The sequence below is a fragment of the Odocoileus virginianus genome, chromosome 21 (assembly GCF_023699985.2).
Source record: "Odocoileus virginianus isolate 20LAN1187 ecotype Illinois chromosome 21, Ovbor_1.2, whole genome shotgun sequence".
Lineage (NCBI taxonomy): Eukaryota > Metazoa > Chordata > Mammalia > Artiodactyla > Cervidae > Odocoileus > Odocoileus virginianus.
This window is the reverse complement of record NC_069694.1, coordinates 10,219,347-10,235,898: the sequence shown is the minus strand read 5'-3', so window position 1 is coordinate 10,235,898 and position 16,552 is coordinate 10,219,347. Positions and strand designations below refer to the sequence as shown.

At 37.1% G+C, this 16,552-nt stretch overlaps 1 protein-coding gene and 1 long non-coding RNA gene across 4 annotated transcripts in view; one reads left to right on the top strand and one right to left on the bottom strand.

Annotated features, from left to right (window-relative positions):
* Window positions 1-1,543: 1,543 nt before the first annotated feature.
* On the bottom strand, window positions 1,544-4,761 carry LOC110152183 (uncharacterized). The gene is made up of 3 exons (XR_002318292.2): window positions 4,625-4,761; window positions 1,987-2,050; window positions 1,544-1,744 (listed from the first exon to the last, which is right to left on the bottom strand). It is a non-coding gene; the product is annotated as an uncharacterized lncRNA (long non-coding RNA).
* A 102-nt stretch (window positions 4,762-4,863) lies between these two features.
* DTHD1 (death domain containing 1) overlaps window positions 4,864-16,552 on the top strand; it is an 84,630-nt gene continuing 72,941 nt past the window's right edge. Inside the window, exons 1-4 of one of the 3 annotated variants that reach the window (XM_020915737.2) lie at window positions 4,864-5,283; window positions 7,227-7,839; window positions 11,265-11,595; window positions 15,495-15,674. In XM_020915737.2, coding sequence (XP_020771396.2) covers window positions 5,013-5,283; window positions 7,227-7,839; window positions 11,265-11,595; window positions 15,495-15,674 — 1,395 coding nt within the window. In that variant the 5' untranslated portion in view covers window positions 4,864-5,012. Of the gene's footprint in view, window positions 5,284-7,226; window positions 7,840-11,264; window positions 11,596-15,494; window positions 15,675-16,552 lie in introns of those variants that run through there. The other 2 variants (XM_070452056.1, XM_070452057.1) reach the window with 2 other exon arrangements.

The window sequence follows — 16,552 nt, the reverse complement described above, 5'->3', positions numbered from 1 at the left end:
TTACATACTTAGACAGGGCTTCTGACTGGGTAGTGCATCGTGGATCATCTAACAGGAGCAGGACAATCTACTGAGGGTGAGGAGAAGCGGGAGGAGCACTGAACATTTCCTACTAATTGGCCTTTTTCTTGGGGTATTCTGTCACAATAGAGAACAGATTTCTAATCTTCTGCCTGAGAAGTTAAACTTGCTGGCCCTATTCTTGGACCTGAGCAGAATAGAGTGGGACTTTCACTTTCTAAAACTGTAGAATTTCCCTTAATCCTTCTTGTCAGAGTGGCACTTCCTTCCAGTTTTCTGCTCAGCCTCCTGCCTCTGTCACAATTTTTTCATAGAGAACATCTCTAGCTTCCAATGGGTGAAAGAGAGACTGTTGCCTGGCTCTTTGGGGCAGAGAGGAGGGATCTTGGTATCTAATGGCTCCCAAAACTGAATTTGAACAAAACTTGTTTACATCTCCAACTTCACTCTCAGTTTCAGAGCTATTTCGCTTCCTCTGATTCCTGGGCTCTCCTGAGCTTCTGTGGCAAGAACCAGTCTATTTTCCACCATATAGGGACATTCTTCGCTTGGTTAGGTTATTTACAACTTGTCCATCTGCTTCTGATCTTCCAAAAGTTTGTTGACATATTTTCTCTGTCATATTATCACCATTTTCTTTGTCCTTTGTAGTTTACCTGTTGTTTATCTTCTTCAGTGGCATTTTAGGAGGAAGCAGAGATAGAATATGTATTAAATCTACATCATTTAACCAGAAAGTCTTAGCTTTGATTTTTACCACCTGTTTTACAAAGACATTTTAAAATTGATATGCATTGATAATCCTGATATTTAATTGCATTTCCCCAGTGCAATAAGTTATTGGGGAAAATAAAAACAAAAATCATTTTTGCCTTCTCTTTCGACTCATCATCCAATTGTGAGAATTTGCTCTAAACAGATAAAAGATATTCAATAAGAGTTTTCAAGTGGGGAAAAATTAATGTGGGCTGACTGCACCAAAGTTTGGGGTTGGTAACTACATAGAAACTCAAAGAAAATAACAAATCAGATAGCAGAACTAATAATGTTGCTAACATCTGATGTGTCCACAGCTCCCCACCATAAACTCCATGGAAAGTAGCCAAGTTCCGTATACTTCGAAACTCCACTGTCCTTCTCTTCTGCCTAGCATCAGTAGACTGTCCAGTCTATTGCTGTTATATTTCTTCAGTTGTTCAATGAGTGACTGTTCTACTTGCTGGAATTTCCTCTGTACTCACTTTGATACTTTTGTATGAAGAACTGCAGTCTTTTCAACCACATAATGTCTTGTATGAATTCAAGACTGCATACTAATTCTTTTAATGTCAGTGGAAGCACAGAATTCTCAGTAGGGAAAGTAGAGTAGTCATAATAATGAGTAACCACAATGAAGATGCTAATCCATTGTAAAGCCCATCAAGGTGAATTTTTTGCAGTTAACTTCTGTGGGTGTCACAAATCTTGATTGCAAATGTCAGTTCTTTCCATGGTTAGTGACATCAATTAATTGAAAACAAAATGCAGGGACATGCAGACGCTTGTTTTAATGAGTAAACACAGTGAGCGTGGCCTGTGGTAGGTCTCACCTTGCAATATTACATATTTTGGGGAAGCCAGACAGAGAACAAGTTTAGACTTGAGGACAGCAAATGTCAGTGAGGCTAAGGCGAAATGTTTGGGCTTTTTTCCTCCTGACCTGAGAAAGTATTTTCCTGCATATCTAGAAGGAAATAAATATATATTGGTTCAGTTGATTCAGCATTTCATTATCAGTTTTATTCAACACTTAAAATGTACATGGTGTAAATTCCCCATTAAAGTCTTCTATTTTCAGGGATTCATTCACTACCTATTCAAACATGCCAACATTATTCTGACCTCTCCTAAATTTATTAGATATTCCAAAGGATTGTCCCATGCTATCTCAAAGACAATAAATCCAAGATTAATCAAATTACCTACCTATTAAGTTGAATTTTTTTCTCCAAATTCCTTGACTCATTTGGTTTGCCATCTGTTCAGTCACCTAAACTGAAAATTTCAATCATACTCTATTACCAAGCACAGTTTTATACTAGTGGCCAAGAAATATTTCTCAAGTAAATAGATGACTAGGTTTTCAGTACTTTCTATTCCTCTTTTTCTAACTGATGATTTAGAAGTTATAATTCAAGTCAGGTTTAGTTGCTCAGTTGTGTCTGACTCTTTGCTATCCAATGGACTGTAGCACGCTAGGCTTCCCTGTTCATCACCAACTCCCGTAGCTTGTTCAGATTCGCGCCCATCGAGTCGGTGATGCTATCCAATCACCTCATCTTCTGTCGTCCTCCTTCAATCTTTCCCCAAATCAGGGTCTTTTCCAATGAGTCAGTTCTTTGCATCAGGTGGCCGGAGTATTGGAGTTTCAGCTTCAGCATCAGTCCATCCAATGAATAGTCAGGACTGATATCCGTTATGATTGATTGATTTGATCTCTTTGCAGTCCAAGGGACTCTTAAGGTCTTCTCCAACACCAAAGTTCAAAAGCATCAATTCTTCGGCGCTCAGCTTTCTTTATGGTCCAACTCTCACATCCATCACATGACTACTGGAAAAACCACAGCTTTGACTAGACGGACCTTTGTTGGCAGAGCAATGTCTCTGCTTTTTAATATGCTGTCTAGGTTGGTCATAGCTTTTCTTCCAGGGGGCAAGCATCTTTTAATTTCATGGCTGCAGTCACCATATGCAGTGTCTTTGGAGTCCCCCCAAAATAAAGTCTGTCACTGTTTCCACTGTTCTAGTTCTAGTTACTTTATTTCAAATCTCTTCTCAAAACATCACCTCCCTCTGCCTGCATTGTTGCTGCTCTAACATGGACTCTCAAGTCACTTAATTCTTGTGTGTCTCCCACCTAAACCATCTAACTCCCTAAAGCACAGATTTTACTATAGATTTACTTGGTTCAAAAATATTCAATGTCTCTCTTTTGTCTGCAAAAACACAATTCCAACTTCACCATGCTCCATAATTATTTCTCTTACCACTTCCCAGGACATAAACCCTCTTCAAAAGCCATCCTTTCCTCTTTTTGATCATACCATGTCATGTCTTGCTTCCCTGCCTCTGATCATATCATTTCCTATGCTGGAACATCCCTTCCCTTTGTCATCAAGGCTGCACAAATCCTGCTCATCCATTAGCTCCTAATTTAAACATCTCCCAGGCCTCTAATCTGGAGAAGGAAACGGCAACCCACTCCAGTACTCTTGCCTGGAAAACCCTATGGACAGAGGATCCTGGTAGGATACAGCCCATGGGGTAGCAAAGAGTCAGACATGACTAAGTGACTTCACTTTCACTTTTCAGGCCTCTAATCCGAGTGAAATTTTTACCCCTCAAAGCTTTGGGGATACTCTGAATTCACAGTTCTGCTCTAATTCTCAACACAGTCTAAGCTGATTTCAGTCATCTTTCTGCCTTTCTCTGAAGTTCCCATCATGTAGATAGTACCTGGGCCACAGTAAATGCTACAGAAAGTTCTCAGAATTGGGATCAAATTAAAGCCATATACACAACATTATGCAAATTACATACATATTTCAGGAATTAAAGGAACAGAAGTCACTGAAAAATAAGATTTCCCCTGGAGGATAAACCCACACCTTTACCCCAACCCTCACCACCCCTTCCCATTTCACTCCTCTCCTTTTCCTCAGCCTCTTCAGACCACAAGACTTCTTGGGCAGTATTTAGGCCTGTGGTGGCATTCACTCTCTATTCCCTATTCACTGGGCTGTATTTTCCCATCTCGTCTTCTAGGTGTCCTGAGTGTTGCTCTAAGAACTCTGGTGCTTAAGATGAGACAAGGCAATGCCCATGTGAGGGAGGGCGGGATTCAGGCTGTGCTTTGGAAGTTTTTGTTTCATTTCAGTCTCCCAGAGAACAGGAGCCTGTCTGGAATGTACTGCCTTCTGCCTCTGGTGCTGTGCGCTCCCTGATGAAAGGAGGGGCTCCGAGAGGAGGAGGCAGGCTGCTTGGGTTTCTCCTCACACCCTGGGCTCCCAGTATCAGGTCCTGTAATGCCCTGGCCTCATGTACGATGCGCCAGTGGAGGGGCAGGCAGCAGTGCGAACTTGCTGTGAATGAATCCTAATTATACACAGTGAAGATTTCTCACTAGTTAGAGAAAGCCACTCTTCAGGTTTGCTTTCTTTTAGTGAGGGAGCATTTTATCCAATTAGAGAGAAATTATCAGAGAGGAAAGAGGCCAAGTACCTATCTTGATCTCACTGCAGACATGCCATAGAAGAAGGCACTAATTAAACTAATCTCCTACCCAGTGGTAATAGACTCTGCTCCAGCAGAGGAATATTTTTTTTTAATTCTTTATTATAAAAATATTATAAATATATGCTAACTAGAGACAATCATAAGGACTCCCACATGGAACTATATCCAGCTTCCACAATTATTAACCTATAGCCAATTTTATTTCATCTATACACCACTGCCACGATCTCAGATTATTTTGAAGCAATTCAGACAACATATTAGCTCATGCATAAGTATTTTAGAGTATCACATAGAATTAATTAGCAATGTTAGTAACTTAGTTTACCTTTGATTAATATACTTCTCATCTTACCACTGAATCCATATTTTGTTGCCTTAAAACTTGAAAAATACATGTGGCTTCCACGGTATATCAAAACTGTAAAACTTACATGGTGAGTGGGATTGTGTGAGCTAGCTCTGTCCCCGTGGCTTACCATTCTGTACACAAAGGCATCCAGAGTGTTGGAATGCCCCTCCTTTGGTCACCTAGTAACTTTTCACTGGTCAACAGAAGCTGAATAAACTATTATGTTGCAGGAAAGTGCTTGGCGAGCTGACTTGGATCATCTCCTAGATTTTAGAAGAGAAAAAAAAAGAATCCATAGCCAAGATTAAATTTGCTAAACCTTTAGGCTTTGCTGTCAGGAAATATTCCACTCTTGGAGCATAGGATGGATATGGAAGACATGGGCTCAGGTAAACTAGGCCATATATTGAGGCAGATTTGGAGGCAAAACCTGATGCTGACGCAGGTGCTTCTGGGTGAAGACCACAGTGAAGGGGCTGGTGGGGCCACTTGGGTCGCCACAGTGGTCTTTCTGGGTCAGGAGCTCAGCAGGGCCCTTCACCAGCTCTTGGAGCACACTGCAGGGACACTGCGGTCCGCCTGCCAGCAGCTGTATGCGCTGCTTGACAAAGAGAATCACGGCACCTGGAGACAAGGCAAGTATTTATTTATCCTTTCTCTAAAAAATATTTATTCGCCACCCTGAGAGGGCTGATGAGCACACAGAGGCTAGGTTAAGGTCTCGGTCCATAAGAGATGAACGGTTTGATGTGGGAAGTAACATAACTGCACAGTAACACAAAGGACAGTGAGGACAGATGAAGGGCCTTAAGTCTTCAGAAACAGGTGAGATTACGTTTTTTCAGGTGGAGAATTTTGCTAAGACAAATGCAGCATCTCACCTGAGGGTGAAGGAATGGATTGGATTTATGCAGCCAGAACTTGGGCACCTTGAAAGAGCATTCCAGGCAGAGGTGTGATCAGCAGGATCCAACACTCAGACGCAGGAAAATATAGGCTTAGTTTGAGGGAGGTTGATCAGTGTTTCCATATTGAAATATGATATTCTATTTTTAGACTTATTTGAACTTGGACTTGCTAATTGCAAAAATTTTGGGAAGTCCAGGGTGGGATGGAATATGAAATTATACCCTCAAGACACACATAAAGAGGGGTGCAGGTGCTTGGGAATAAGCCTAGTTATGGACGCTAAGTACAGCATGGCAGGAAGAATGTGGTATCCAATGCCTATTATCTCAGACAACAGTTACTCTATGTAAGAAGATGGGCATCCTGAAATCCAACTCTAAATAACACAGTGTCAAGGCAAGTGGGAAGGTCTCATCAATTGGGAATCCAGGGCAGATAATGTTAAAAATTCAGTCTAGAGAGCAGATTGTGGACATTGAGGAAAATCTGTCCAAAGGCAGTGTGACCCAGAGACCCTCAGCTGGAACTCAGAGCTAGGAATCAAATCTCTAGAGGGAACTGAATGTGATTCTAGCAACATATGAAGACATGATTATTCATGGAAAATGATAAGGTCAGTTCCTAGAAGAGGAGTTCAAAATAAAGACTGGTTCTCAGATACAAGACAAAAAGAAAAAAAAAAAAAGTCAGAACTAGAGCCCCACGATAAGGCTAGACTAGTTAAAGATGATTTAGTGATGACTTTGACAACACTGAGCTATATGGCACTTTAAATTATATATTCCTGAGTTCAGAGTTGAATTTTAAAGATTGGAGAATTGCTAAGCCTATAAGAAGCTATCAGGTGACCCCAGCTGTGAGGAGAGGAGGAATGAATAAATAGAAAAATAATAAGAAATAGGGAAGGAGTGAAAGACCATGTTAGATCAGATAACAGTGAGGGTTTACATCAGAGCAAAGAAGTTTGACTTGGTTTATTAGTTTTTGAGTAGCCAGTTTCCAACCAGAGAATTGGTGTCATTAGAGCTATTCTTTGAAAGGCTTAATTGAAAATTGTCAGTGATCACAAGGCCCAGCAGGACGAATAGTGTGAACCTAATTAAATCATAACACCACACAAAGTACTCAACAAAATATAGCATCTGCATCAGCAGAAATAATGTAGATATGGCATGCCTGCTACCCAAGTCTCATTTGAAGTGTTCCATAAAACTTCAGGCAAATCATTATAGATGGACCATTGATAAACTGTATAGTACCTTCAAAGAAGAAAAATAATTTTCCCCAAATCATACCAAATGAGGAATGAATGAATGGAGGGAGATGTTGACTTCAATAGGACAGCATGTTATGGGGTGGAGGCCTTGATACCTTCAAATATTCAAAGAATTTTCACAAGCAAGAGGAATTGGATTTACTCTTTGCTATTATGTTAAAAAACAATTTGTCCGCAATTTCTAGATGTGTTAAAAAATTACAGTTGTACGAATGATTTCTCCTTCAAGAGGGTTACAGGCTTTAAAGCCTAGTAAGGGTCTTACACACACAAGGGTCTTTACAGATTTCTAGGATAATTTCTCCATACTTTATTACATGTCAGTGGAGAAACACAATGTGATTTAATTTTGTATTTATTCTTTTTATGTGTCTGTGTGTGTTGTGTGTGTAGAAACCATTACGTTCATAGAGCGCCTCATGAAAATAAATGAATATCTGGGGAGCACTGCTACATTTCTAAAGAAAGAAGAAAAGGAGATGTGTAATTTATGCGGCATGCATGATGAATGCACTCCACTGCAGACAAAGTCCACCATTCAAGATATCAAAGCAGCAGACATTGCTGCAAGAGAGGAACAAAATGTCATAGAAACAGCTACTGTTTCTCCCACAAATGGAGAGGAAAGTCATTACACAAACCAGGTCCAGTTGAAAAAAAATAAAATACATAGGAGTTCAGAATTAGTGGAAAAAGAAAACAATACATCATTGAATGGAGATGTAACAGGGCAAGAAGAGTCACAGAACAAAATGTTCCCAGATAATGCAGAAAATAAAGATGATAAACAAATAGAACACATGACTATTGAGAGCATAAATGGCAACAGGGAAGAGTTGCATGACATAATCCAGACAACAGAAAGAGAAATTCAAGAGATCTCAGAAAGCCAAAGAGAAGAGATTACCACATCCTCAATAACACATGATAACTCCAATAAATGTGTGAATAGTCTTTCCAGTGACTCAGAGAGTCTAAAGCAAAAGAACAACATAATGGAAAAGGAGTAAGTAAATACAATGTAAGAGGTGCTTGTATATGCCTACTTACATGTGTTTCTACTTGTATATAAAACAATTTATGCATGAATAAAATTTTATATCTATATTTCATATCTCTAAAAGATATTAGAAATCAATAACTGTTTAAATTACTCCCATAAAAATTTATAAGGCTGCTATTACTAGTATTGTTAGTTTCTTACAGCTTCCAGAAAAAAAAAAAGTGCTTATTTAATGGAAGAAGGACTTGACTGTATAAGAAAGTAGTTAAAATGAACAATTGTCCTGAACACAGACAGTTTCCTAAATCAGTACTCTTTAGATTATCATGAGAAAAAAAAGAAAAACTAGGAGACTGCAGAGTTCAAATATTAGAAGAGAATTTCCTAGCCTCTGATTTATTTTATGTATATTTTCAAATTCTCACATTTATTTTATGTATTAATATAAATCATCATGTATCTGTAACCTGTGTCTATAGAACTCTGGGAGGGCTCATGCATAAGTTTCAGGAGATTCTTAAAATTGAATATATATTTTCACAACTACTTTATATTCTTGGAGATGGTCTAGAGCTCTCACCAGATTCTTAAAGAGCCCATGACTTCAAAAAAATATGTTGAAATTAACTGGTCTATTTTATGAATCATTGCCCCTATACAAGGTAATAATAATCCATATTTCTCTAAATAAAATAAAATATTCACAAGTTATATTTTCCCAGTAAAAATAAGACTCTTAGAAGACAATGGGGAATAAAAATATCATCGGTTTGGAAGATAGATAGACATAAACTTATCTCCTGTTTTATTACATACTAGTTCTGTGACCCTGACCAACTTGTTTCATTTCTTAGACGTATTTTCTTATTTGTAGAAATTATATATACTTCCTGGGATTATTTGATAAGATCAAAGGAGAAAATCATCTAAAGGGTCTAGTACCTTGTTGCTTGGCCGACCTTCACTCTCAGCTAAACATCTCTACATTGATTTATTTCACCACCACCAACCCTCACTTTCTCAACCACACACACACCATCAAACATCACTTATCCCACCTGTGCTGTTTCAGACACACAATACCATTTCCAGGACAACACCACAAATGAGTCTATGGTCTCAGGCAAGTCATTTTGCTCACTTTGACTTAGTTATCTTATCTAGAAAAGGAAAGGGTTGAGCTCTGAGGTTCCCTACATGTTTGAAAGTCCAGTCAATTTCATAGATGTCACAGGAGCACATTCAATGCATGAAAAACCCCCCAGGTTTGAAAGACTTACGCTTCTGAAAAACAACTGTTAAAAGCAGTCATTATGCGGTTCCCATTTCACTTGAGAAAAACATTAACACTTTGTATCCTCACATTCAGAAATGACTCAATGCATCAGCTAATGACTCACTGCTGAGCCACTCCCTCTCACACCTCCTTTAGGTGTTCCTGGTTAGTGGTTTCCTCTTTGTGGCAATGTAACCAATTTTACTTGGCTTGCATGTTTCATAAGATGACTACTCATTGCAGCTCCTCAGGCTAGGATGCCATGGTGCCCCAAGAAAGATGAGTGTCATAAACAAAACCTAGTTCGGAATCTGTTGTGATTCCTCCCTGGAGAATATTTTTTAAAAAGTCTATCTCTTTCAGGTAGGTGTCCTAGTGTATGCAGACTCAAAGGGAAACAACACTAGAATAAACCAATATGATTATTTTAGTGGCTGGACTAGATCTGTTTGATTAGATCTGTGAAAATGGAAGCATTAACAGGTCTCCTCACTCTCCTTTGTCGGTCTTTTGGAAGTAGAGTGTATTGAGTTGGGCTTCCAGGGCACACAAGAGAGTCATTTTTGAAGTGATACAAGGCAGGATCATTGTACCTTCCATTAAACAATGTATCTAATTTTCTGAAGTACCATTATCATCATGATCAGAGAATCCTCAAACAGACTGATGACTTGAATAATTTTCTATTCCTTCTAACCCATACAGGTTCAGAATTGTAAATATAAATAAATAGCCTTCTCTTCTATTTCAACATATTTTTTAGATTTCTGTGTTACAGGGCACTTTAGAGTTAAATTTATTAATTGAAAATAGTTAAAACCTGATTATTTTAGAACTGGGTATTTATGCTGTATTTTATAAAGATCCTCTTCTTTTTTTAAAAAAATCTTTTTTAAAGACTCTCTTATTTCTCTTTGACACTGTTTATGTTTCAGCCATGTCACTGGTAGGAAATGAGAAATAGCGAGAAGTGCGAGCTGGTAGCTATAATGTAGAGATTTAATATTTATTGAAAACTCATTTTATGTTAATTCACTATTATAAAAAGTTGAAACATTTTATATCACTCAATCTTCACACTATTGTGGATTTGATATTTGTTTCAGTTTATAATGGATAATGAAACCAGTGTTTTAGAATGATTTGAGGAAGTCTGATATAATAGAAAGCTTGAGCTTTTGTGTTAAAGATAGATGAATTCATTTATTGACTCTACAACTTACTATCTGTGTAATTTTCAGAAAGTTAAAATTTTGAAACCTCAGTTTCTTTATAAAATGATAATGACAGTAGGATATGCCTGACCCCATTGCATGGGAATTTAAATGAAATAATGCATGGCACAAAACCTGATCATAGAAAGAGCTAAAATATTATTAATAGCTATTTTAATAATAATTATTGATGTTAGAGATCAAACAGTTAGTAAGTAACTAATATTAAATTTGAATTCAAATCTATAAGATTCTAAAATGTTTGGCAACGCTGATGGTACAGAAAGCAAGGGTAAAACCAAATGTAAAAATAAGCTTTTGGATTGATTCTTTGAGGACTATGAATATTCTGTTTCTATTCACCTTGATTAAATGTACATTCACAATACTTTTATACTTTCTCAATTTTTCTTAAAAATGTAATAAGCATGATCACTTGCTTTATGGCATTTAAACAATTCCAGTACCATATATACACACACACACTTCCTTTCCTCAAAACTTAGAAAACTATCCAGGTATTAGTTTTTGATTTATCAAGAAGCTTCAGCAATCTTCAGAATTATATTTGAAGTGAGCAAAACTGAGAGATGAATCGACCACCTAAATAATAACTGTAATAACAACAATAACAATGGATAACTGACATGGTACTTACTATGCACCAGGCACAGCCTTTAAATGACTTTACTGTATAATTGTTCATTCAATTCTCACAGCCTTCATATGAAACTGGTGTTATTTTTCACTATTTTACAGTTGAGGAAGTTGAGGCACAGAGAAGTTGTGTATCTTGCCCAAGGTCACAGTGTCAGAAATGGGAGAGCTGGATTCACATCACAACAGTGTGGCTCTAGAACTGGTACTCTTAGGCATTTCACTATATAGTCCATAAATCAAATAATTGAAAAAGAATAATGTTCCCTTTTCCCCTGCAGGTATCTTGATGTGCTGAGTGATGATACTCTCCCCCAAGTGTCTTGTTATATTACAGCACCAGCCTATGTTCTACAGCATTTACAATGCAGGATAATTAATAGCATGAGCTCTTTAACAGTGAGTGAGAATGAAGAGTTGGTCAGCAATGTCATCACTGTGGAGTGCTCAGATACGGAAAAGAGAATTCCATTTCCAATATGCATTGCGATTCCATTTACTGCACGTTACAGGGGAAACTACAGAGATATCATGGTGAAAGTGTCTGACATAAACCTTCAATCAAGTTATCTAACACCAAATTCGCTGGAAGGAAAGACAGGAAGTTACAAGGTTGGTCAGCCCTTGATTACACCTATATTTGCTCTTTGACTCTTTTCACCAATTACTCAGACTACCAAATCACTGTATAGATACAATTGCTTCATTGGTAAATATGGAAGGATTGATAAAAGATTTATGCTGGTGAATTCATGTGTTATTTTTTTTGTTTGTTTGTTTCATTTTTCTATACATAAAGATCAAACAGCAGAGCTTGTTGGTCAAATTTGGGAGTGAAAAACTTGAGTCTAGGAACCAGCAAGTGTTATATTTTTGCCTGGAAAGCAAAACCAACATCATTGTTTAATTAGCTTCATATCTTAGACTAGTTTAAACTAACATATCTAATGGGATGAGCTACTATTTAGAATCTCTAGATGACAGTAGCTTTATTTTTTATCATTCATGGGTGGAGAAAATATGTAAAAACTAAAACAATTTGCGTGTCTGTGTGTGCTTGTGTGTGTGTATGCACTGAGAAAAATCATGTTTAATATAAATCAAGTTTAGTATATATATGGAAAACAATATACGTGGTAGTTAGGATATGGATTGTGGAAGAAGACTGGCTGGATTTGAAGTTTGGTTCCTACATCAAACTTTGGTTGCTTGCAATGTCAACTTGAGTAAATTATGTAACCTTGCTATGATTCAGTTTTTTCATCTAAAAAGTGAATACAATAGTAGTGTCTACCTGGTAGGGTAATAAGGATTAAATGAGAAAATACACTCAAGATGATAGAAGGAAGCCCATAAACACATGATAGTAGTTAATAAACTATCACTTTAATGGTAGACTTTATTATAATAACTCTAAAGCCATCTATTCCATTCCAATCCCAAAGAAAGACAATGCCAAAGTATGTTCAAACTACTGCACAACTGCACTCGTCTCACATGCTAGCAAAGTAATGCTCAAAATTCTCCAAGCCAGGCTTCAACAGTATGTGAATCGTGAACTTCCAGATGTTCAAGCTGGATTTAGAAAAGGCAGAGGAACCAGAGATCAAATTGCCATCATCCGCTGGATCATTGAAAAAGCAAGAGAGTTCCAGAAAAACATCTAGTTCTGCTTCAATGACTACACTAAAACCTTTGACTGTGTGGATCACAACAAACTGTGGAAAATTCTGAAGGAGATGGGAATACCAGATCACCTTACATGCCTTCTGAGAAAGCTATATGCAGGTCAGGAAGCAACAGTTAGAACTGGACATGGAACAACGGACTGGTTCCAAACTGGGAAAGGAGTACATCAAGGCTATATATTGTCACCCTGCTTATTTAACTTATATGCAGAATACATCATGCAAAATGCAAAGCTGGATGAAGCACAAGCTCGAATCAAGATTGACGGGAGAAATATCAATAACCTCAGATATACAGATGACTCCACCCTTAGGGTAGAAAGCAAAAAGGAACTAAACGGCCTCTTGATGAAAGTGAAAGAGGAGAGCAAAAAAGCTGGCTTAAAACTCAACTTTCAAAAACTAGGATCATGGCATCCAGTCCCATCATTTCATGGCATATATATGGGGAAAAAATAGAAACAGTGAGAGACTTTATATTCTTGGGCTCCAAAATCACTGTAGCTATGAAACTAAAAGACATTTGCTCCTTGGAAGGAAAGCTATGGCCAACCTAGACAGCATATTAAAAAGCAGAGACATTACTCTGCCAACAAAGGATGGTTAGTCAAAGTTATGGTTTTTTCCAGGAGTCATGTATGGATGTGAGAGTTGGACCATAAAGAAAACTGAGCACCAAAAAATTGATCCTTTTGAACTGTGGTGTTGGAGAAGACTCTTGAGAGTCCCTTGGACTGCAAGGAGATCCAATCAGTCAATCCTAAAGGAAATCAGTCCTGAATATTCATTGGAAGGACTGATGCTGAAGATGAAGCTCCAATACTTTAGCCTCCTGATGTGAAGAACTGACTCACTGGAAAAGACCCTGATGCTGGGCAAGATTAAAGGCAGGAGGAGAAGGGGATGACAGAGGATTTGGTGATTTGATGGCACCACTGACACGATGAATATGAGTTTGAGCAAGCTCTGGGAGTTGGTGATGGACAAGGAAGCCTGGCACACTGCAGCTCATGGGGTCACAAAGGGTCCAAAACGCCTGAGTAACTTAACTGAACTGCAAGCCATCTGTGGTGACAAAATCATATATTTTGAAGAAAGAATATATGTACAATTATTAAACTGAGCATAGAGTTGATGGGAACTAAAATTTGAAGTTCTTCTCTGGACCACTGGAACTTATTTTTAAATAATTAAAATTATTTACTTTCCAGCTTTATATAAGTTGTCATCATTTGTAGAGGGAGGTAGGGAATAAACGTAAAGAAATGCCATACATACAAAGAATTCTTCTTGACTCATCTCTTCCTCTTCCAATTTGGGTCTTTTCTGAGTTATAAATAAGATTATACAGTTGAATATGAAAGCTGTGCTTGTTCTAATTATTTACTCCAATTCATGCAACTAAGACATTTTCTATTTAGTCTAGGAAGTCTGTAAGTAGCTTGTGGCCTTTTACCATTGACCTATCTGAGTGACTATCACAATAATAACAAATACTGTTCATAGCACATATGCCTTTCACCAAATAGATATGAAGATGGTTAATAAATAGTGCAAAAGAGAACATTTCTACTGAGAAAAATAAAAGCATATACTTTTCTTTTAATAGTTTTCTAATGGTAGTCATCCCTATATTTAGCCTAAGAAAATTTAAACTCTGGATTCCTTCCAAATTTTTATGTGGTTCATACGACATTTGAGAAATCTAATTCTGGAGTCAGATAAACCATCGTCAGAATTCTGCTCATGACACTCCCCTGCTTAAAAATCCTTCCGTTTCCCCAGTATCTGCCAAATATACTTTAACTGCATGGCAACCATCATGAGTTCCGAGAAAACCTTTTTTCTTACCTCTCACCATTTTCCCTCTGGCCAATTAAGAACATTCATCATGCCGTGAATTTTCCCAGGAACAGATTCATGCAGATATTGTGAAACCTCTTCCTTAGTCAGTTTTCAAATGATAGATTATTTTCCATTGTGATTGTCCCTGAAATGTTTGTGTGTGTGTCTGGATGATTATCCTCTCATGCCTGGGTGGAGCTCTGCTGGTGTTTGGGGAAGCACTGAATAGACCAGATTACTTCTAAGACCTCCTCTCCATTTTAAGCTTTGGTGATTATATGAGTAGATAATTATGCTTTCATTTATGTACACAGTTCCTTCTTGTGTGATAAAAAAGCTTGAAAATGTCCTTGCATATATGCATTCCGAATTTAAATGTCACTATATAAAAAAGAAACACAAGTGTGTCTCTTTGCAATCATCCGCTCCCCCTGCGTGGAAGAGAGAAACAGAGAAAATGACTTTATCAGGAGGTTATGAATTGTCAGAGGGAGGAATTTGCTGACAGTACAAGTGCTGTAGGATTTGTGTAAACTACCCAAATGATGAAATTTTAGCCCTCGGAATTTCTAAAACTGTTAAACTTTCTGGATAGAGGCCAGTGCTTAAAGTCCATTCTGGTAAAAGAGGATTGGATTCGAAACATGATTAATACTTGTGGAAACACTAAATGTGGTTGCCCATTATCCATTTACCTTTTCAGGGGAATAATTTAAATTAAAAAATATATTTATTTCTCTTTTTTTCTATTGTGTGGCTCAAATTTGAGAAACTCCTCGTAACTACTTCTAGTTTATCTCATGAAAGGACCATCCATTTGGGGTTAATGAAGAAATTCTCAATGACAGGAACAGCATATAGCTGTTGTTTTTTCATTTTTCCCCACAGCTGTAGAATATGTCCAGCATGTACTTCCAGAATAATGCACTACTAATGTGTTTTTAATGTCATTGTCTTAATATCCTTCAATCCAAACAGGGGACCTGTGCTGAAGTGAAAGTTTATAAGTTGGGGATCTTTTCTGTTGTGTCTTGTTTAAAGAAAGAGTCCTTTACAGTAACAAAGAAAGGTCTTACTCATAAGACAAGCATGGATTCCCGAATATCCTTAAATTACCCTCCAGGAGTTTTCAACTCACCAGTGCTTGTACAAATAAAGGTAAATACTAAAAACTGGTGAGGCTTTTTGTGGGTTATCAAACTTTGTCCTAAAAGGGAAGAAGGTACAAATATTTAACATAGCAATAAATGAGTTTTCATACTTTTAATCACCTAACTTATGGTGTCATCAGTGAAATAGTGATGATTTAGAGCATATTAAATCTCATTCCCAAATAAATCCCTGACTTATTTTAAAGCCTTTTCTAGCTAATTTTTGTGTTGTTTTGTTGTGTTGTTTATGATATTTGTTGATGAAAAAAATGTAGAATATTTATGATGGAATTAATGTTGGACTTTGGGCGTTCATATAATTTAAGAATTCCACCTGCAAGGATGTTTAAAAAAGAAGCTAATCAATTAAAACATTTATGATTATGAATATTTGGTTATATTTAATTATAAAACAGTTCTTTTGGAGATGAGAATTTAATTCATACAAACATTATTTACAAGATGTACAACTATGTATCAGTATACATTTTGGAAGACATATTTCCTCAATATTTCCTATCCTTCTAGCCTAACTCTCTCTCATGCTCTCCTAGTTTCTCCCAGTTGTTACCATAATGGGTAAGAGAAGAAAAGTCAGGAATAAAACATACTATTAATAATTGATTCATAAATATTTTATATAAACTCTGAAATTTTGAAATCATGCTAGTTATTTTTATTAGTCATTCTTATGTGAGAAGAAACAAATAAATGTAGTCTTGTTTGTCTAGTTTCTGAAGGTCACTTGATCTAACAATAGTTATAATTAGAAATTATGTAAAATGTCTATTTTGTTTTCTGGGTCATTTTATTGCCTACAATTAAGAGTGATTCTCAGTTATTTATAACAGAACAAGAAACCTAGATTTTACAAAGACTTTGTTA